General features: G+C 37.4%; 2 protein-coding genes across 2 annotated transcripts; one reads left to right on the forward strand and one right to left on the reverse strand.

Moving 5' to 3' along the window:
* Window positions 1–2502: 2502 nt before the first annotated feature.
* Window positions 2503–13471, reverse strand: LOC134661867 (very-long-chain (3R)-3-hydroxyacyl-CoA dehydratase hpo-8). Its single transcript, XM_063518082.1, has 4 exons — window positions 13275–13471; window positions 12676–12793; window positions 3731–3960; window positions 2503–2986 (listed from the first exon to the last, which is right to left on the reverse strand). Exons 1-4 carry the CDS (start codon window positions 13364–13366, stop codon window positions 2731–2733), a joined length of 696 nt encoding a protein of 231 aa, XP_063374152.1. The 5' UTR covers window positions 13367–13471; the 3' UTR covers window positions 2503–2730.
* A 6371-nt stretch (window positions 13472–19842) lies between these two features.
* LOC134661511 (large ribosomal subunit protein eL30) lies at window positions 19843–22275 on the forward strand. The gene is made up of 4 exons (XM_063517629.1): window positions 19843–19919; window positions 20006–20050; window positions 20387–20532; window positions 22076–22275. The coding sequence occupies exons 2-4, from the start codon at window positions 20030–20032 to the stop codon at window positions 22248–22250; spliced, it is 342 nt and encodes a 113-aa protein (XP_063373699.1). The 5' UTR covers window positions 19843–19919; window positions 20006–20029; the 3' UTR covers window positions 22251–22275.
* Window positions 22276–23053: the final 778 nt, after the last annotated feature.

The following is a 23053-nucleotide window of genomic DNA, read 5'->3' on the forward strand; positions in this document are numbered from 1 at the left end:
GTCTGGTACGTTTAGGTAGAAAAACTCCGCGAGCCCTTACAAAGCTCTGCTTTTTGCTAGTATATAATTCATTATGAGAAGTACATAAACAGGCGGAATCACATCACAACCTGAGATATAAACACATGCTACTTTGGTTTAAATCCCAGCACCTCCACCATGTCCCGAACGCCCCCTAGGTAAACGCATATTAGTTTATATGTGGTTTATATGTATCATTAGTACGACTGCGATAATACTGCGTTGCGATGTTATTATGAAACAGAAAGTTTCTATAAATTAATTAAGTCTTTACAAAAAAGTATAAAATATTAAAGATTTATTTTTCCTAAAATATGTGTTTGCCGCATGTTAGTTACTTTATGGCAAATAAACAGAAACTGAAACAAAACTTGATTTTTTTCTAGGTTAATATAATTGGTGCTGTACAAACTTATAAATTTTACGGATTATTCTTACCAATTCAACCAATAGCTGTTCTTATTTCTTATTAAATAATCTACAAACGACATTTAGGTCATTTTTCTGTTTAAAAAAATACAAGTGGGCCCCTTCAGAAGTCCCGGTATAATGCGACGCAAACAAAACGTAAAACAGACAAAGATTGCCTAAAAAATATTATTGGTTAAATAATATTCGCATGTAGTTACATGTAGTTACGCTTACCTACTATTTACGTTGCTTTACAAACAACACACAAAAAACACGGAACCCGTCCGTGTCTTGCGTCAACTGTGTTAAATTTTAGGTTCTTTTTTATATAAATGTACGCTATAGGTAGGTACTCATATAGTTAATGTAGTCCAAGGTAACACACAGATGGGAAAATATCAAATCGCAAATAAACTAGATGTGCTGTTTTGACCTCTACATATACTTTCACGGAATGTGAGTAGATGAACGCTTCGTGTCTTGGTTTTCGTTTATGAACTGAATACCAATAATGCCGAGTTCCGGGAAGACATGTATTTGAACGCGCTGTTTACTTAACAGTCAATACTTATAGCGGTTACGCCAACAACTATGCTGCCGGACTCGATCCACTCGAGATGAGTTCTGATGGTAGTAAATAGACAACTCGGAACGTGACGTAACCTCGTAGTACCGTTGCCGGCAATTGCAACAAGTCAGTCCGTAGTAAGTACGCGCTACGCTCCACCTACTTTCGAGGTGAATGTTTGCGGCGGGGCCCGCGTACCTACTACTACTGGGTACCTACCTACCTACATTATCTATCGCTGCGCACTCACTGTCACGAGTCTACTTGCACACATTAAGAACGACCGCTACGTAGTTAGGCAGAAGGCAATTTTATCTCATTAAGTTAAGCTTGCAAATAGCGCATGAACAACGATTTCTAATGACGAAACTGCATATTTATACAATGATCAAGCAAATTTTATAAAGTACATATTAAGAAACTCATTAGATTAAGGTTGATACTTAAAAGTAATTTACAATTCCACAAATTATGTCGCAACGAAAAATGTTAATTAAGGCATTGTTCGCAGTTGGTAATGTAATGAATGAATATTCGCTCATCAGTATTCTAGAACAATGTGACCTCTAATCGGACTCGAATGATAAGTATCCAGATACCCGGGGCCCGGCGCAGCTATAACAAACAGCTCACGATAATGCGTTAACGTTAACCGACCACCCGATACCAAACATAACAACATCGATAGCGAAGTGCAAGTTCATTCAAAACCTCTTAATAACATATATTTTAGTAGTAGTAATAAAAATAAATTATTATAATGCATAAAACTTTGGTTAAGCTTTTGTTTATGACCATTTTATAGTTAAAAATCACGACTAGATAATTCCCTTGATCTAGTTGTAGATTAAGTTACAAGATAATATGCACAGTCAGCTGAAGAGAAAAGGTGCATAGAATTAAGTTTGTATGCAAAGGTGCTAAAGGAATAGTATTGCTGACTGTACTGTAGGAATTTATCTAGTATTCTTGCATTTCACAAAGGCGACTAGAATTAAATAACATAGATTTCAACGAACTTAATTTTAGTTATAATTGAATGCCAGCCTTTGTTAAATACAATTGTGCGCGGGCTGCATTTCCCCGAAGAGAGTCGTTGCAATATGCTTTCAACAAGTGAAAGTGTAAACCGCCGCGACATACTTTACCAGATAGCTCGGGTGTATCTTTGAGACATTATCCACATTGCAACTGCGCTGTAAACTTTGCAAATATACCTTAAGCTACCAGTGCACCCGCAAACTAATAATAAAACGCCCAGATACACCAAAAAATTACAACTAAACAAGTTCTCAAGAATGTTATCAACACACTACGCACTTTAAGACAAATATTAATTTTGCTTCTGTTTCGTTAACATAAAACATTACTTTTGAATTTGCCAATAAATAGCACAGCGAAGTTTATTGCGGACATTAGGAATTGGTATCCAAATGAAATGATCCGAAGTAAAGTGTCGAAATCTACTAAAGTACGTTTGTCTCCAGTGGCGGTAAAGCGCACTAATATTGTAACTAATTTTGTCACACAGTCCACAATCCTCATATAGAATGGTCACTAACTTATTAGTAAAATAATACATATCGCAAACGCTTTCTTACAATTAAGGTTAAAAATAATAAATAGGAATTTACATTTAGTGCTTGCCAAATAAGGTAACCACTAAGTGATTGCCTCTAGTATTTCCGCTAAACAACTATGTACTTATGTAATAACCCCGTATTATTCAATCAATGGGTTTTCTTTGGGTCTTTTCCCAACATTTTTCTTCTTTGGCTCATCATGTGACCGAAAAGTACGGGGAACAGAGGAACATACAGGAACATGTAGAAAACTAGGAAGTGGTAGTAGCTGAACACGAAGTTGTATGGGTTGGGCATCGATACGGACCAGAGCTGCCGCTCGGCGATCTCGTCCAGCGCGTGGTACATGCACAGCAGCTCGCCCGTCACGCCCAGCGGGTACAGCGCCAGGAACGTGGAGTACCTGCAACACGGCGTACACTCAGGCCGCGTCCGGCGTAACGTGACGTACCCTATACCTACCGCCCGGTCGCTTGCCGCGACGAACCGCTAAACCCGTCATGATTACAATAAAAAATAAAGAGTTAGGGTAGACGATGTTAGAGTAAGGTAGGTACTCAAATATAACAATATATGTACGGCCTCCTAGTCTAGTCGGGAGGGTGCCTGCCTACGAATAAGGAGGTCCCAGGTTCGAGTCCTGATACGTATAAGGGCATTTATTTGTTCCTAAGTTATGTATATTATTTATTATAATATATAGTTTACATATATATATATATATATATTATATATAATATAGCATATATACATCGTCGTCTATTGCCTTATTGAGCTTACTGTGGGCCTAGGTAGATCTGTGTAAAATTGTCCTATAATATTGATTAACGACCGTATTTACCAAAAATCATCAAGAGATTAAGACGATGTCCGTTGCTTTTTTTTATTACAGTTTTAAATCTGTCTTCATCTTCAAATCAGCTTAAAAGTAGGAACCCAAATTGTCGTATAATATAAAGTGGAGTTCATTGTGTGCAAAATTTCATTTCAATAGAAGAACCACAATATAAGGTTGATTAGTGATTACATACAGACAAATAACGGACAGTTAAGTATTTTGGTAATCGCCATCTAAAGCATTTAGATATTTTAGATGGTATGAGTTTCGCTTACGGTTTAGGATGAAAAAACGTATTTTATATATTACCTGGTGACTAGTAGGAAATGCGGCACCAACTTGACGAGGTTGAGAGCGTAGTACGCGTATCGGATGGTCTCCGTGATGGACCAGGCGAGCACGCAGAGCGGCAGGCCGGGGCTGAGCGTGGCGCCGGTGGTGGCGAGCAGCGCGCCGCACACGAGGAACACGCGCGAGTACACCTGCGCCAGCGTCGTCGCCACGCCCGACGGCACCAGCCCGGTGGCCGCGTGCACCACCTGGAACACCACGCCACGCTGCTGCTTCAAATGTTCACACACCGACACACCGACAATCACACTATAGTGTGTCAACGGACTGTCTTATTTCAAACATAGACAGAGAGAGTCATACTATCTTTGTCTTGCACTAGTACTAGCACCCAAAAGGAAAGGATGAGTATAGTTTTTTTTGTTCCTATTTACTGACAAATGGTTTGACCATCTATATCATGTTTTTATTTACAATGTGGTTAAGACAAAAGAGTAGTCTAAATAATACGTAGTAGGTACATTATTAACCAAGGGTTGAAAGGCACCTATTGAGTTCAAGCGCCAATAGTTCGAGTTAGAAATTAGTTTTCACTTCGACACACACTCTACTTTTCATTTCGAATAAGAGGAAACTACAAAACATGGCTAGTACTATTATTTATTCTGTGACATGGCTAAGTATATACTTGTAGTATTTCTTGAGGTAACTTTCACTGAACAATTGTGATAAAATGATGTCGTTTATGGAAACGGGAGTTAAATATGAGAATGGAGATTATACGACAATGATTTTTAACCGAAAGTAAAATTCGTTAAGATCGAACCGTCACACTTCATCTGCTTCATAAATGATACGAGCCACATGAGAAATGAAAAATAAAATACATGGTTGGAAACAGTGAAAGGAAATAATCATGTCTAAGTGTCTATGTATTTTAGACTACGAGTACCTAAGTAACTATGTACAGTCGCCATCAGATATATCGAAGCGGTCAAGGCGCTCACAAATATCTGAACACGCCTCTATTGGGCGTTAGAGAGCGACTCTAACGCCTTGACAATAGAGGCGTGTTCAGATATTTGTGAGCGCCTTGACCGCGTCGATATATCTGATGACGACTGTACTTTATTTAATTTTTTTGGTTTGGTGTAACACACATTTGGAAAGGACGCTGGTCCTCAATACTCAATAAGGAAGAACGGTTATAAGTATGACTATGGACTTGATACGGCTTATTTGGGTTTTTATTTATAACAACTTGTTTTGCTTAATAGGTACATTTTTGGAGAAACAAGGTTATACTGCCAAGTAAATAAATTAGCAATTAAATAAATAAAAACGCTGAGGGCGCTACTGACATAAAATATACCTTAGGTACCTAAAATTGGTTGTTTGTCTTGTAAAAACCTTTGATTGTGTTGTTTTTAAATGCGTATTAGCATGACATTGTATAGGTGCAAACGGCCATTGACATTGGCAGGTTCGAAATAATGAAACAACAGAACCAACAGAATCACCGGAGAGACATATTGTATAGTCGCCATCAGATATAGCGTTATCGTTATTATACAAGGTATGTATTGTATAAGGGCGCCTGTACACGGTGCCGCCGCCACGCCGCCGCCGTACCTTCGCACTATGTACACGAGGCGCGTAAAGCCCGCCGCTGCGCCGCCGCCGCGCCGTTGCCTCGTGTACATAGCGCGAAGGTGCGGCGGCGGCGCGGCGGCGGGCTTTACGCGTCTCGTGTACCTACATAGCGCGGAGGTGCGGCGGCTGTGTGGTGTCGACGCGGAGGCGGTACCGTGTACACGAGCCCGTGCGGCGGCAGTGCAGTATCGGCGCGGAGGCGGCACCGTGTACACGCGCCCTAAGGTACACTACACTAGCCTAGTTAGGTTATAACTTATCACATCATTGAAACAAAACGTAAAGATTTTTCTTTCATTTTGTTTTTATAATAATACTTTTATACACTACCAAAAAATATCGCCAATAATTCGTTATATATATTTTTCACACCGGTTAGACATCATTTTAACCCTTTAAAAACTTACTTAATTTCTTTACGTCTCCGAGCACAAATGGTATACATATTTAGAACTGGATCATTAAATAAATAGTAATAAATAAAAGAAGAACATAGGTGCATTCAGTTTTAATTGAAACGATCGTCTATAATAATGCCTACAAACATTAAAAACTAAAATAATACATTCGGTTATTTACTGCATTTTGCAACAAAGTCGAATGTAGCTAAATGAAAATGTTGATACTGGACTGGACTGTTAAACTAAAACAGAATGATCCACGGGATATAGTTGAAGTGTGAAGCTGTGGACGTAGAGGTAACTTGCCTTGGTATAAAATCCAGTCATAGTCAACTCAGCGTAAATGACCTCAGACCGCTTAGCATGACTTGCGTAGTCGCGCGCGACTCCATATGCCAAGCGCGACTTCATGTAGGTATGAAACGCAAGTGCTAGGCGGTCTGCTGTGGACTGTTCATATGGATTTTTTTAAGGCACCATATTTTAAGCTAAGATGCCGCATTAAAAAATAGCTACTATGTAAATATACCTACACAGCCGGACAGAGGCCGCAGGGGGCATATGTATTGAAAATCCAACAACGCTTGATAAAAAGCGCCACCGCCACCGTGTGAATAAATACACATGTATTCATTTGTGTCATTCAAACGCTTTTTTAACGCGTGTTGAAAAAGCGCTCGTGCGAATGGGGCCTTAGGTTGCGTTGATTTATCAGAGTTCCGACGGCCACCTCCTGTCTCCATCATCAGATCAGCCAGATGGTACATACCATAATAATGCATTGTCAGCCGACTTACATATGCAATTGCATGCATATTTTCAGCTTCATCGGAAACCGGGAAGTGTTATAGGTCAAATTTAACTTGAAAAAGATTTGACCCGTACAAACTTAGTTAATACGTACATACCTACAGTGCAAGTTAAATAGAAGCTTGTAAAATGAGAAATGACAACTCAATTTCCGTCAATTCATCGTTGAAAGCGAGACTTGACCCTTGCCTCACCTTCGGGCCAGGGTTCAAGTCGATGACAAACTCATTTAGTCATTATTGTTACATTCTAATTTGACATGTTAATTTATTCCGGATTCGGCATTTTTAATGAAATGGTCTAAAATGAAACAATGGTGTTCCGAACATTTGCGTGTGCTGAGTCGAAGGCAACACGTTGACCCTAAGATTATTTATTTGAATGTCTTAAGAAATAGGATAGATTGGCATTGGCACCTTGACAAATCTAGTCTACATATTTACCTATTGTCGGCAATTGCATGCGTACATGCATGGAATGCAAATGGGTTCGGATTGTTCGGAAATGAATTCGTGAATGCGTTTAAAAAAATAGTTTGGTATTGTATAGCCCCCTCCACGCTGTGTGAAGGGGGCTTATGGTCGTATCAATGTACGAACTATATACAGACGTGAAGGTTCTAGCTTGATAAAATGCACGTCAAAAACCGACACGACTTGGAAAACCACAAATTTTCGAAAGGTTATGCAAATATGTGGTATATTTGCATAACCTTTCGAAAATGTAGTCCTCCGCATGCGGTTTCGCGTATTCGTATAGTTGGTTTTCCCCATAAGGAAGTTAGCCTATATTGTCCGCATTTAGTCAGCTGATGCCAGGAGCATCGCAGACGCCTTACAACCGGTTTAATAATTATCACATTGCTGTTTACGGAAACGAGGGAAAATTACTGACTACCCGGATACATATCCGTGGATCATATTAAGCTTACGTTAGGCGCCCACGCTCCAAGCAATTCAGAAACCCGAAGAAAACATATTTTGTACACATTATCATGTGCTGAAAAAGCAACATTTTTGAAGTGAAAACTTCTTTAGCGGCGCTGGGCACTTTTTGAGGTGGGGAAAAAATGATAAACTCGAGACAGCGTAAGGCGATCACGTGACCGTAAGGGGCGTAAGGTGGCCACTCATAATTTAAATGGCATTTAAATCAATAAAGAAAAACTCAATGTTATTTGACATTTATGTTGCGGACTCATTTTCAAGACTCTTTACTTATGTTCAAATAATTTGACGTTGTCATGGCAGTATGTAAATAAACATGTCAATGAAAAAGTGTGATCTTATTTGAGAATGATAATAATATATAATAAATAAATAGAATACCTCCGCTAAACGTATGTATCGTGTTACCGGGCGTCGGTAACATAGTGAGGTGAGTTTTCACTTCTATCGGCACTCCCGGAGTGCAACCGTTGTTGCTTGTTTTATGGGCACGCATTATCAAACATCAAAGGAACTGATAAAACTAAATTTTTGCACATGTGCAGAATTAGTATTACATGCATTTACCTACGGTACAAGTGCGAAAAGTAGGAAATTCGCAACAAGTGGCGATAAATTGAAACCCGACAGAAGGGAGTGTTTTAAATCAAAAATCGACACGAGTGGCGATTTACCTCTTCGCACGTGTATTGTACAACGGTTTACAGTACATATGGCTCATTAAATTTTGGACATAGGCACGTATTGCGGTAATTACCGCTCTAGGGCGGTAAAGTAGCACCATATGTACTGTAATAGTACGTTATTACATTACGCGCCGGCCGAGTGTGATAAAATATAAGGAAGGGCCAAGAGAAGCTACGACATTTTATAAACACAAAGCCCGTTAATTCTTCTCCTGGCCGACACCTCGCCTGGTATGTATACAAACACATAGTGCTTTTCTCAAAACAAAACGTGGAAATGTAACCTAGGCTTTCTTATGAAAAATTATGTGCGATATTTACTTGTCTTATTATAATTACTAGCGACCCGCCCTGGCTTTGCACGGGTTATCAAATTATAGGTACATAATTTATAAATAATAAGTTATGTCTTGTTTTGATGAATAAATAATATTAATGTAACAAAGTTTGATAGAAATCCTTACCGCAACCATCCATCCTCACCTCACAGCGTTTATGATTTATGATATAAGTAGGTAAGTATAATAGTTCGTTTGCTTTTAAATTAGATACGTTTAACTAATTAACCTACCCATAATTTATTATTACGCAGCGTCAGTTATTACGATATTAGCAACTCGGCCCATTACTTACATTGTGCGCACAATGTACCTAAGTACCTATTTGCAATTAATTACCTACCTATCATGTTAAAGTAAATACGTAAGGTAAACGCGCATTTTAATACGAGTACGAACACAAATGCTGAGAAAATATCATTCGCACGTTGGAGATTATCATAGGTAATAGCCGGAGAGCTAGCCACGTAAATAGGTATGCAATTTATAGAGCAACGAAATCCCTCTAGTTAGTGTGCCATACTATCATTATTAATTAATCCGGGCGCCTGGCAGCTGTGCCAGGCGCCCGGATTCATTAATAATGATAGTATGGCATAATAACTAGAGGGATTTCGTTGCTCTATAAATTGCATACCTATTTATGTCTAGCTCTTAGACCATAATAACAACTACGTCACTGCAATAGGGATATACATATATCTATCTATCTATCTATCTAATACCTTTAAACGAGCAATTCTTGTTTATTTATTTATATATATATATATATTTCGGGGATCTCGGAAACGGCTCTAACGATTTCGATGAAATTTGTTATATGGGGGTTTTCGGGGGCGAAAAATAGATCTAGCTAGGTCTTATCTCTGGGAAAACGCGCATTTTCGAGTTTTTGTATGTTTTCCGAGCGAAGCTCGGTCACCCAGATATTGTGATATATTATATATATATGACCAATTTAAAGGAGACATTTTTGAAGCCTTTTTATCAAAGGCGCTTTCTGCCACCTTGATTTTCCGGCTTTGAGAGAGAACAACGTTGGTCCGTGGATACTAATAAACATTTGTATTTTTTAGCAACGGGACGTTATGATACTTATGATTACCTATAATGGACTTTCCGACACTTAGACACAATCATATGCCCCTAACTAAAGCTTAAATATAGAGACCAAAGTCTTGTAACGTTCGAGTTCGAACGCGACACTACTTTACTAGGTCTAAAGTCTGTTTCTATATTTTTTTTTCCCGGAGCCAGATATTTATACTTATACATACATATAATTTATAATAAAACAATAGCGCCGTGTTAAGGGGCCCACTGATTAACAGTCCGCCGGACGATATCGGCCTGTCAGTTAGAACAAAAAGTTGACAGTTCCGAACAACAGACAGGCCAATATCGTCCGGCGGACTGGTAATCAGTGGGCCCCTTTACAACCGTTATTAATCGCAGAGCGTGTCGATTTATTTTCAAGTTTAACCTCTTGTCTGTCTTGTTTTAGCCATCTTTTAACATTTTTTGCGAGGACTATTTTATCTACTCTATTGTACATACAGCGGAGGCGAGGTTCTTCTGATGAACCCACGATATTTGACCACCATAAAAACCACATATAAAATTCGTTTAACGATGTTTTTATAGTAGGTAGCTAAAAAGTATTACCGTTAATAGACCCCCTAGGCCCTACTATGTAAATAATCGGTCATTCAAAATCGGTGCTTCGTGAAAAGTTCATAATATTACGATAATTGCGACACTATTTTGCTATAGTTTTAGTTTACTACGTTCTTTTAATCATTCCTTATTGTTTGTTATTCATTATATTCTCACAATAAGTACCTATATGATCAGCATAATAAGAAAATAAAGAATGTTAAAATGATCATGCGACTACGATTAGGTAGGTACGTATGGGTCAGCCCACTATTTAAATAGATTATGATATAAAGCAGTCCCGGTATTTGAATGCTATATAACAAACAACGCGCAGTGGTTTCGTTTAAAACCGTTTAAAGGTAGGACCTCGAAAGTTAAAACACATATTCTTCAAATTCTGAAAGGTGTGATAGTGGGGTTGAATTTTTTTTGATGAGATCTACGCGGAAGAATTCGTGAGCCGAGGTTAAATCAATTATACCACAACATCGTTCAAACCGCGGGAAGTTTGCGTTCTGGACAAAAAATGTATGTATTGGTTTTCTGATGACGCACTTAAATACACTGACGTATAATAAATTAACGTCCTTTATTCTACATCTATTATGCACACTTAGCACTTTATACATGATAGCGCGACGCAAAGGAGGGTTAATGTGTTTATCAGTAAGTATGTATATATGTTTGTTCCTTTGTGGCACTCCAGAGAACTAACGCATGGGCTGATTTTGATGATTCTTACGTCAATCGATTTGTCTTAACCATCCAAAACCATCACTAAAGACTTGTCAATAAAAAATAAATAATACGATGGCAGTCAAGACGCCATATTCCGAAAAAATTATAAATGAAAATCGACGTACTATGTCTATCATTATATATTAATATCTGGGAGACCGAGCTTTGCTCGGAAAACATATGAAAAAAAAAACAAAAATGCGCGTTTTCCCAGAGATACGACCTAGCTAGATCGATTTTTCGCCCCCGAAAACCCCCATATAGCAAATTTCATCCAAATCGTTAGAGCCGTTTCCGAGATCCTCAATATATATATACATATAAATAAATAAATAAATAAATAAATAAATGTACAAGAATTGCTCGTTTAAAGGTATACCTAAGATAAGGATTTAAAATCATCTTCAGGTTTCTTTGATCATTTTAAAATCTGAAAGGCCATTTAGGGTCTACGACGATTTAAAGTTGGTTAACACCATTCTTACTTACTTAACAGTTATTTGCGATACAAGTGCGAAAAATAGGGAATGAGCAACGAGTGGAAAATTTTAAAACACGACCGAAGGGAGTGTTCTAAATCGACACGAGTTGAGAATTACCTATTCGCACGTGTATCGTACGATGTTTTGCAGTACATATGGCCCTTTAAATTTTCGACGTTGTTACGTAATTTGCTTATTATAGCACCGGTGTCGTAATGTAGCACTAGATGTACTGTAATAGTACATTATACCTAGGGAGGTAAATTCGTGAAATGTTTCAGATCGCAGGTGTTTGGGGCCCGAACCGAAGGTGAGGGCCATAAATATGCGATCTAGGGCTTTACGAATTACCGCCCGTGGTTTGTCTAAAGTTTTACGTCTTGCCTTGGCCAGGAAGTGAGATTTTCTCCTCGCGTAGCTGGGAGAAAATCCCACTTAATACGGGCCTAGGGTGACGTAAAATAATTAAACTGTCGGGTTTCCTTTATTTTTTAAATTAGCTTGTTCGTTACTTTGTCATGGTATTGTGTTAGTAAGATTTGTTAATAAACGTATTAAGTACTACTACTATAAACTACTATGAACTGAAGAAATACAGCCGAAAATAGTAATAGTAGAAAGTTAGCTAAATACTAACAAATATAATTTATAATAAATTAAAAAAAAACATTAGGTACTTATAGAAGTCCTTATCCAACTACGGCAGTGGACCGTAAACCAAAAATATCTGGTCTGGTCTATTTGTGTAAGTACAATGTACTTTCTGAGAAATTCCTGAACAAACATACAATTTTAATTCTTGACAGTCATGTTCAGATATCTGTTCAGTTTCTGCCACTGCACTGAACAAAATATTCAAGTATGGGTATACTTAACATTTTAAATTAATATTTCCATTCCACTGCATGATAATTTTTCACTTCATACTGAGTAAGAAGGAAATTTAAGGAAGAGTGTCATAGAAAATTAGGTAATATTGACTCTTATACATTACTTATGGTTATATAATAAGTAAAAGAAATAAAAAATTAAAGAAATAAAATAATAGGGCATAGGGAAACAAATGCACAACTGATATTACTACAATATCATATTTGTTGTTCTAGCATTAAAATATTGTTAACAATAGTTAAACATTTATGTGCCACTGAATTTTGTTATTAAATGGAGAAGAAACAACAAAGAAACAAAATGAATGAAACCTGAATGACTGAAACAAAATTCAGTGGCACAAAAAGCATGTGTTTACCTCAAGTATTGCAGCATTCTGGAATATTACTACAGTCCACTTGATTTCGGTCCAATAGTTGTCCAGAGTGCCTCGATTCAGGAAATGCATTAAAGTTTGTAACAACAGATATCCCCATCTGGAAATAACATGACCATGAGAATCACTATATATGTTTCTATATTATTATATTATGTGTTAGTCTCTAAGAAGCTTTTGATCCTGGTTAAAAAAATAATTTATTATAATAAACAAAATTTCTTGGCAATGATTTTGTTGCTGACTGTACACTTTTTCCAAAATCTGTATATGTCAATATTAGTAAACTAAAATGTTAGTCTTATAAAAGTATTTTGGCTTAGCAGCACGGGATCACGGTGGCTTCCCTCAATCATGGTGCTCTATTTAAAAAATTAACCTGTAATTTTGCATATTTATCACTTGTTATTTTCACTCTAATACTAACGCAGTACACACAATACAATACACGCCCGCATATGTAAGATTACTCGTTATCTGGATATCCATTTACTATTTTCGCAAATATAATTCAAGTAAAATTTCTCCTATAGTATTTTTTTTTATAAATAAGAATGTTATAATATTATCAATTTACTTACCCTAAAGTTTGTACAGTATTATATGCTATGAGATATAATTTTCCGATCGACGAAACATCTGTTTTTTTTGCACTCGCACTTTTGGGACTCATTATATATTTTTTATAAAGCGCAACGTACAAGATGATACAGTTAAAATATATAAAAAATCTTCGGACACACAAATTTCAAAGCCAACAAACTAATAATACAATGTGAATTATTTTATTTACAGAGTTATCCAATGTTTGTGAAATTTAATAAAACTTTGGCTATATACCTATAAGCTTCTGTCAGTAATTATTTAAATCACACAAAAATAAATTTAATATTGTTTCAATTTGGTAAGTAAATACTAACAAGCTATATAGTTTAATATTTTGAGAATGTCTAATATAATATTTATATCAAGGTGCGCGCACGGCTCACGCAACGTTCAGTGCCCTATCAAGTATGCTTGTGCTTCTGTCACTTCTGTCGCTGTCAGTGTCCAGTGTCAGTCAGTCAAGTGATTGAAGCCCCAAGCCCCTCCACACTAGTGCGCGAATTGCGGCGCAAAGCCGCGAACGCGTCTTTCTGCGAATTCGACTATGATTCGACCATGAAGTTATATTTTTTAAACTGGAGCGAGTTGTCACTTTTTTTGCCATACTAATTTGAACCTTATCACCGAGACAGAAAGTTGTTCGTACCAGACTAGAGAAAACGGTCCACTTGAGATAGAAAAACCCGAGCCCTGTGTCTCACTCGCACATGTTGCCAATGTTAAAAAGATACCATTGTGGTAGAAATTATATCAATAAACTACTGAATTTAATTACCTTCTTATACAATTTTAGTGCTTTATTCAGATTAGAGTTCTGATACCTTTTAAGTAATTTGTAAATAATTATGATGCCAATATTATTAACTGATTAAACCAAGCGCATACTCAGCAAAAAAAACCTAAATTTTAGTATGGTAGAATTTGTAGTAACTTTAAATATTAATTGGTATCCCCAACTTGATGACATTTCTTCAAAACACGTGAATGCGAAATTTCTTAAAAATTGTGAAGAAATGTTGTGTTAAAGGTTGTTGGAGTGAAATAATTGCTAATTGTGGAATATTGTTTCAGAAGAAAGCCACAATTATTACACTTTACTATAAAAATACAAGACAACATTGTCAAACTCATTAGGGTGACTATGATGTCGGCACGTTGTGAATCGGTCTCACAGAATTCTTATTATTAACGTAGGTAATGTAAAAGTAAGTTTAACTTACTATTAAGTTAAGCTAATACCTACCTATACCTATGTATTATGTCTTTATTTCGGCATGTTTAATTTAAGATTTGTTATAAAATAAATTGCCAAAATTTAAAACCAAAGTGCTTAACTCCTTAAACATTACAGACTCTCATTTATACATAATATTTTGTTACGGAAAAGGTGTGTCAAATTGTTTATATAATATATGCAATCGATTCTTTATTAGGACACATTTCCGTCAATAGAAAAAAGGCACCAACTTTAAAAAAACGTCATATAGTCCGTCAACCAAATCTTGTCAGTAGCAATGTAAAGCAAACTAAAGTAGGGCAACACTCAAAGAGCAGTATTGCGTTAAGAAAAGCAGCAATGTACATCGAACCAACAGATTTTTTTTTTCGCTGAGCGCGCCCTGCGTACGTCAATTCAAATTGTCACTCGCGGTTTTTTGAAAAAAATTGAAACATGGACGGGCAATTTAAAAGCGATGTTAAAACAATGTTAATTAAAATGATGAACAAATTTGGGTTGGACTGTAGCAAAGGGGGGGCTGGGACTTAGATTTTTTTTTGACAAAGTGGTGTCATTATGACACTATTTTTAAATGATTGTAATGTGTATATCACGTCAAAATAAGCATCTTTTATTGGAAAAACTTTTCTCTAAAATAAAAAATGGCAGAGTTAGACGCCTCCAAAGATTGATATTTTTAAAGGGAGCTGGGACTTAGAAAATTTTCATTGAGAGTGGTGTCATTATGACATATATTTTAAATGATTTTAATGTATAGAACACATCGAAATAAGCAACTTTTACTTGGAAAACTTTTTACTAAAACTGAAAATGGCGGAGATAGAGCTTAAGGCAGGCCAGGCTTTTAAGGCAGGTCGGAGTAGGTACGACGACGAGCGAAGCGAGGAGGAGTGTTAGGTAGAACTGCGACCATACAGCGCGCGAGCCGAGCGAGCGAAGCGAGCGTGCCGCGGCAGCGGCCGGCGAAGCGCCAGAACCGACGTTTTTATAATAATACAATTTTACAAGTCCCAGCTCCCTTTAAAAACATCAATCTTTGGTCGCGTCTAACTCGGCCATTTTTTATTTTAGAGAAAAGTTTTTCCAATAAAAGATGCTTATTTTGACGTGATCTACACATTACAATCATTTAAAAATAGTGTCATAATGATACCACTTTGTCAAAAAAAATTCTAAGTCCCAGCCCCCCCTTTCGTACAGTCTGACCCAAATTTGAAGATATCAAAAACAACTGCTTATATTCTCTTTGTTCCCTATCTATGTCTTCTAAGTTTACTAAAATAAAATCATATCAAAATGCAGATAATTAGATAGTGCATATATTTGTTATTTACAATATAATATGCCATTTGTTAATGTAAATTAGTGTACTGTTCTGGATGAATATGACATACCTGTGTAATTTTTTTGATTGGTATATATTGTACAATATACATATTAAAAATAAAACAACTGATATTTGGGTGTTTATTTAATTTAAAGGTAAATAAGATAAGGGTCACTTTTCGACTTGGTTGCGTTGTACACGTACATAAACCGCCATAGGTAAGTATTGTCTGAAAAGATACTACCTACTACGAACGCCTTATATTGGGCAAGATTTAATCCTGCAACAAACATGTATAGATTAGGTAGATAATGCGAAAGAACGGCGATATAATAATGGCTCTTAATACTGTTTAAAAGGTTTACCTTTGTAAATAGTCACAACTGATTGCTGAAAATATTTGACGTGGGCCTATGGACGGTTTCCAGGACACAATTTATGGTCTTGTTGGATAGATTTAGGCATACGTTTTAATTTTATTTATGCCTTTTAACCCTAAAACAAAAAAAACTGAACATAATCTTAAAAGTTCGAAAGAGTTCTTCCATTCCAATACTTGTCATAACCTCAATTTTTAGTAATGTTTACCATCAACGAGCATGATTGTACATTGTAGGCCCCTTAGCTTTGCTTAATCTTATTTAATGTATTGGTATTTAATGGTGACAGCAGAAATATCTCTTGAAACAGAAACGATTCAGAATCAAAACCAAATGAAAACAAATAAGGTGACGGCTGTCATTCACGATCCACATTCCACAGATAAAACACAGATGACACGCGTTTTGGAATTATTTGAACACAGTGTTGCTAACCCGCGATTTTTCAAATTTGCCGCCTTTTACTACTGACAAGATTTGGTTGACGGACTTTATTTGCTAAACAGATCTTCAATGACGCTTACACTTAAAACAAGCAACAACGGTTGCACTCCGGGAGTGCCGATAGAAGTGAAAACTCACCTCACTATGTTACCGACGCCCGGTAACACGATACATACGTTTAGCGGAGGTATTCTATTTATTTATTATATATTATTATCATTCTCAAATAAGATCACACTTTTTCATTGACATGTTTATTTACATACTGCCATGACAACGTCAAATTATTTAAACATAGGTAAAGAGTCTTGAAAAGGAGTCCGCAACACAAATGTCAAATAACATTGAGTTTTTCTTTATTGATTTAAATGCCATTTAAATTATGAGTGGCCACCTTACGGGGCTTACGGTCACGTGATCGCCTTACGCTGTCTCGAGTTTATCATTTTTTCCTCACTTCAAAAAGTGTCCAGTGCCGCTAAAGAAATTTTCACTTCAAAAAGCTGAAGTGGACAAAAGGGAAGCCTACCTTTATGAACATACCATGAGTGAGTGCGAAAGAGGCCGACTACAAATAAAAAAAAAACCTGACTACTTAAAATTTCACTTTATTTAGAAAATGACACACCCTACTGATATATTCCATGTTATGTTATCCTAATATCCCACATACAGATGTCTTATGGTCACCCTAATTAGAACGAGATGCAGGGCTCTAGTTTGACTTCTCATGTGGACACACTTTTTGGTCAATGTACTCGATCCAGTTTATTAACTCTAAATCCGTGGATTCGACTCCATACTTGAGATATTTCTTTCTCGCTCTTACTTATAGGTGCGGGGCATGTGCGCCAGTGTTGCCAAGTGTTCCATATTTCCGTGTTTTCAACGAACTTTTGCGGAGGAGCGATTTTTTGGGCACGAGCCAAAGGTGCCCGCGCGGGACGCGCGCTTGCGTTCACACTCGCGTTCGGCTTGTCATTCGGTTAAAATAAACCTTAGGGTATGCGCCCACGGGCAACTTAGTCGCCAGGCGACTTATTTGTCTATTAGGGTATGCCCGGGCAACTTTTGTCGCCGCGAGTATTTTGTCTCTCACGTCAAGTCTATGGGTTAGTATGGAAGTGCGCCAAAGAGTAGTATAATATATATATATCGTCTCGTGGCTCGCGCGAGAGTCTAAATTGACTATAACGGAGACACGCGTATACCACTTCTATAGGATCCTACCTTCTATGAGGTTTCCGTAAGGAATGACAGGTGGGAACGGGACGTCGCTCTACAAATGCATAGCGCTGTCTCGCTTTCACATGTCATTCCGTAACACACTACCGCACCGCAGCAAAGTCGCGTAGTGTGTTATGGCTACAAGACGTGTCCGACAAGAAATAAAATTGTAGAATTTTGATACTGTCTTTGGACCAACTCACGCAAGAAACATGTTATCCATGTCATCAAAGTTAATATTATGGTATTTAGTTAAGTTTTCTTAAATTTTCTAATGTTCCGCACAACTTTCTTATTTTTTTTCTGTCATAAGAAACTTCTCCTGACAATAACTAACATATAGACAGTCAAGCAAATGTTGTCAGTAGAAAAAGGCGCGAAATTCAAATTTTCTATGAGACTAAGTCCCTACGCGCCTACATTTTTCAACTGACAAGATCTACTTGACCAATTTTAAGACAAAAAGAATTAGCGAAATTGGTCCAGCCGTTCACGCGTGATGCCGTGACCAAGAGAAATATGGATTCATTTTTATATTTTTCATTACATTTTTCATTATTTACTTGAGGAACGAACGTACGCACACAAGCAAGCTACGTGAAGTACTGCCTAAATAACCGATCGCCATCCACACGCAATGATAAAACTGTGCAAACGCATCGACAACGATTTTTACAGTACATATGGGGCTACTTTTCCGCACTAGTGCGTAAAATAGCACTTTTCGTGCGATGTCGAAACTTTAAAGTGCCATATGTACTGTAAAACGTTGTTCGATACACGTGCGAATAGGTAATTCGCAACTCGTGTCGATTTAAAACACTCCCTTCGGTCGTGTTTTAATTTATCGCCACTCGTTTCGAATTTCCTCTTTTTCGCACTTGTATCGAAAATAACTATTCTAATATAATTTGCAACTGCCACCGATCAACGATAATCGACAACGATTTGTCATACACACGGCAGATAAAACTGCGCAAATCGGACTGCATAGTTTAATCGCTACGATTTATCGTTACCATGATCGTTACGTGTGTAGTCAGCAAGGACTTAAGCGGGCATTACATTATACAATTTGCAGAGCGCTAGCTGAGTTAGCGCACTAATTTAGCATAGTGTAAAGGCAGCTAGCCAGTTAGTGGCCCAATCTAGTGCGATCGCATGTGCTCTGCCGCACTAGTGCTACCTAGCGCACGAGAACGCATAGTGTGTAAATGGTTTTAGCGAGCTTAGCGCTGCAAGGTTTGTCGCCGTTGCCGGTTGTCGGCACGCCACCGACGCACTCGAACGTATGGATGTTTTAAGTGGTATCCAGACATGACTGATCAAATCAGTTGATTTGATCAGGAAAATTCTTTCCATAGATAATTACTATGAAAATTGGCATTTATGTGTCCGCACCTGCTGATTCGATCAGAGAATTTCATCAGATTGGCGAAAATTGTCTCATCTAGATACCACTTTATTGTATTTCAGTTCAAAATGACGCAGCCACAGACTAGGGAACAGGAAGTACTGCTAAACATGATTGAACTTTATAAAGACATGCCATTTTTATGGGATAAAAAACATAAAGATTACAATTAAAGAGTTTTATTCGTGAAAATTGATCTAGACAACAGTGTTAAAACAATGCCAACTTTTTCATGTTTTGATGGTGCCATGATATACTAGCTCTGTTCGGGAGATGCGGTTCGATTCGAACGATGATCACTGCCGAAATTAAAATAAGACACTAACTAGCGTCGCTAGCTAGTGTAGTGTAATGAACAAGCTCTTTTTTATCTCGCCTAGCGACACTTAATTAGCGCTCTGCAAATTGTATAATGTAATGTCCGCTTTAACTAAATTGTTTCGTATGGAAGGGGCTTAACGAATTGAACGACTAGATTGAATGATTGAACGGATTGTGTACCGGCGATTTACGGCGCGACTGCGTTTCATTCATCATTACCGTTCTTTCTTTCATTCTTTCTTTGGCTGACTGAGCGCTCGTCTAGGCGTACGTTCTATCATTTTTTTAATATTGTGAAATTTATTCTGTAAGGTTTTCAAGGAGTGTAATAACTATATTTGTAATTATTTCAGCGTTCGTTGTTATCCATCAACACAATGGTTGCTGCTAAGAAACAGGCAAGTTAAACACGTGTTCCCTTCTTTCATAGGACTTTGCTTGGTTATCTGGATTTATATCTTGAATAGCGTCTTTTAAAGTCCTAGATTAATAGTGTAACATGATAGGCTCGCTTATTTAATAATTCGCGACGCTGAGATGTTGCGTACACATTGATTATCCACGTAGTATGTTTTGAGGTTATGTCACACCATTTGCATGACCGCCAGCAACTGGCAGCAAGTTGTAACGTTAATTTTATAGTAAATCATTACATTTTTTGTATGTATCAGGCTGCAGTACTGGTATGTAATATTTATACATTGAAAAGCTAAACCTAAACTTATGTGTTACAGAAAAAGACCATCGAGTCTATCAACTCGCGCTTGGCGCTTGTTATGAAGTCTGGCAAATACTGCCTTGGCTACAAGCAGACCCTGAAGACTCTTCGGCAGGGAAAGGCAAAGCTGGTCATCATTGCGAAGAATGCCCCTCCTCTAAGGTGAGACTACTGAGAAGTAGAGTTTCCCACATGGGTAGTTACAGGGAACTGTGTTGTCTCAAGTTTTTACACAGGATTACGTTAAAATAAATAATAACCAATTCTTTGTAATCTCAATTTTGCTCTAACTACAACCTGTGTTTGAGCTTACTTGACAACCATATGGAGTCTTTCAAAGACAAAGAAGTATGGATTCCCTATTAGTGAATAGGTAAAATATTCCTAATACATGTTACTCAATATTAGCGTTATATTTCGTATGTTTTCTAGAACATAATTACTTTGTGTAAGTGGCAGTATGGAATATTTTACTAATTCATGAGTTGTAAGGGAAACCTATGGAGTAGTCTTTGTAAAGTTGCAGCTCCATGTTAACAGGTAAGATGTAAAGTGTTGTTGTTGTCAGTATATGTGGGATAGATAAGTATTCAACTTACAACATAAATACTTATCTATTTCATTGTTAACATTCTGCTTTAACCCCTTGACTCCGCCAATTATATTGATATTGTATCGGCTCAATCAAATTTTACATATAAACTAGTCTTTTTGGATATCAATGTCCTGTGAGTCGAGGGATTAATAAGTTTTATAAACTATAAGCTGCAAAATCACAGGTGGCTGTAAGTAGTGTGGAGATGATAATACTGCCTTTGGTTTTGCTGCCTGTAACTGATGCGAATTCACGTGTAACTCCAGTGTATGAGTGTAACAGTGCTATGCGTGTATAGTATAGCAATATCCTGCACACTGGTGCAATGTGTGAATTTGCACGCAATGTGATGACCACTAAACTTAAGTGTTTCTTAGTAAAATATTTTCTTCTTCATTGTTCCCTCATGACTGAGGAGTAAAATATCGGAGCATGCGAATTATACCCTTTTCCAGAAATTAGCTTTATCTAATACCTTTAAACGAGCAATTCTTGTTTATTTATTTATTTATTCGGAATCGGCTCTAACGATTTCGATGAAATTTGGTATATAGGGGTTTACGGGGGCGAAAAATCGATCTAGCTAGGTCTTATCTCTGGGAAAACGCGCATTTCCGAGTTATTATATGTTTTCCGAGCGAAGCTCGGTCACCCAGATATTAATTCTTATTCTTGTACCAAAATTGAGAAATAGGTACCTGGGTGTTTGCAGTTAAAGTTGCATTGCGATAATTATAATAGCCCTGTACGGATATGATGGTCGTTCTTGTCTACGTGACAGTGTGATAAAACGGTGTCCGTCACTTTCTTTCCCACGGTGTTAAACAGTGACAGTTATTTTATCACGTGGATAAAGATGGATAAAGCTATCCATAATAGGCTGGCAGGACAATTGTGTGAAATTAATATTTATAGCTTAATTTTTACTTGATAAAATATTGTTATTTTCATTAATAACTGGATAATGTGCAAAGTGACAGGAACAGACCTGTGAGGCCTGACAGAAAAATGTTAATGCATATCCACTCTGCCAATTTGATTTTATGGCCAATATCACCTTTGTTGTCTGCATCATTAGCAGTCTGCTCATAGTAGGTATTTTAATTTCAGAAAATCGGAGATCGAGTACTATGCCTACTTAGCGAAAACCGGCGTTCACCACTACAGTGGCAACAACATTGAGCTGGGCACCGCCTGCGGCAAGTACTACCGGGTGTGCACGCTGGCCATCACCGATCCTGGTGACTCGGACATCATCACCACTCTGCCGGAAGCCACTGCATAGTTTTAAAATAAATTTATAAGCGAAATATGTATTGTTTTTGTTCTATTTCCGTACGTAACCCTAATAAGGCGAAGTTTTCTCAGGACGATTTATAATACATATTCTACTAAAAATTGCCATGAGAAACAACCAATTTAGACTAATTTTAATTGCCGCCCTTTTTTCTTTGACAATATTGGCACAGAATAAGTAATAGTACAATCGCCAGCAATAATATGTTACTCTTCGAATGCCGCAAAAATTGTAACGTGCTCTTATTTTATTTGTAGAGCAAATAAAATCGTGTCGGATATTTTTGCGGCCTTCGTTGTGCAACATATAGGTACTACCGTACAGAAAAGAAACTTCCTACAAAACCGAAGGTTGACAGCGATTCAGGGACGAATCATGCTGTCCCTTTCTAATGTATAGTAATATATGGCTTGTAATGTATACTTGGTCAACCAGATCTTGACAGTAGAAAAAGGCGGTAAATTTGAAAAATGTAGCCGCGAAGGGATATCGTCCCATAGAAAATTTGAATTTCGCGCCTTTTTTTACTGACAAGTTTTGGTTGACCAGCTATATATTGTCAAAATTCAAGTTGTGCCAACGCCAACCCCAATAATAGGGAATATTACGCAAAACTTTGCGTAGGGGGCGCCACTCCCACAATAAGTCGCAATCTAAGGGTCTACCGCAAACGAGAGAGTCGAAATTTTGTTATCTAACCTCTATCACTCTTACATATTCGAGCGATGAAGAGGCAGATAGCAGCGTTTCGATTTCGCGTTTCCTGGTAGGCCCTTTGTAAACAAACCCCC

Source organism: Cydia amplana, chromosome Z (genome assembly GCF_948474715.1).
Source record: "Cydia amplana chromosome Z, ilCydAmpl1.1, whole genome shotgun sequence".
Taxonomy (NCBI): domain Eukaryota; kingdom Metazoa; phylum Arthropoda; class Insecta; order Lepidoptera; family Tortricidae; genus Cydia; species Cydia amplana.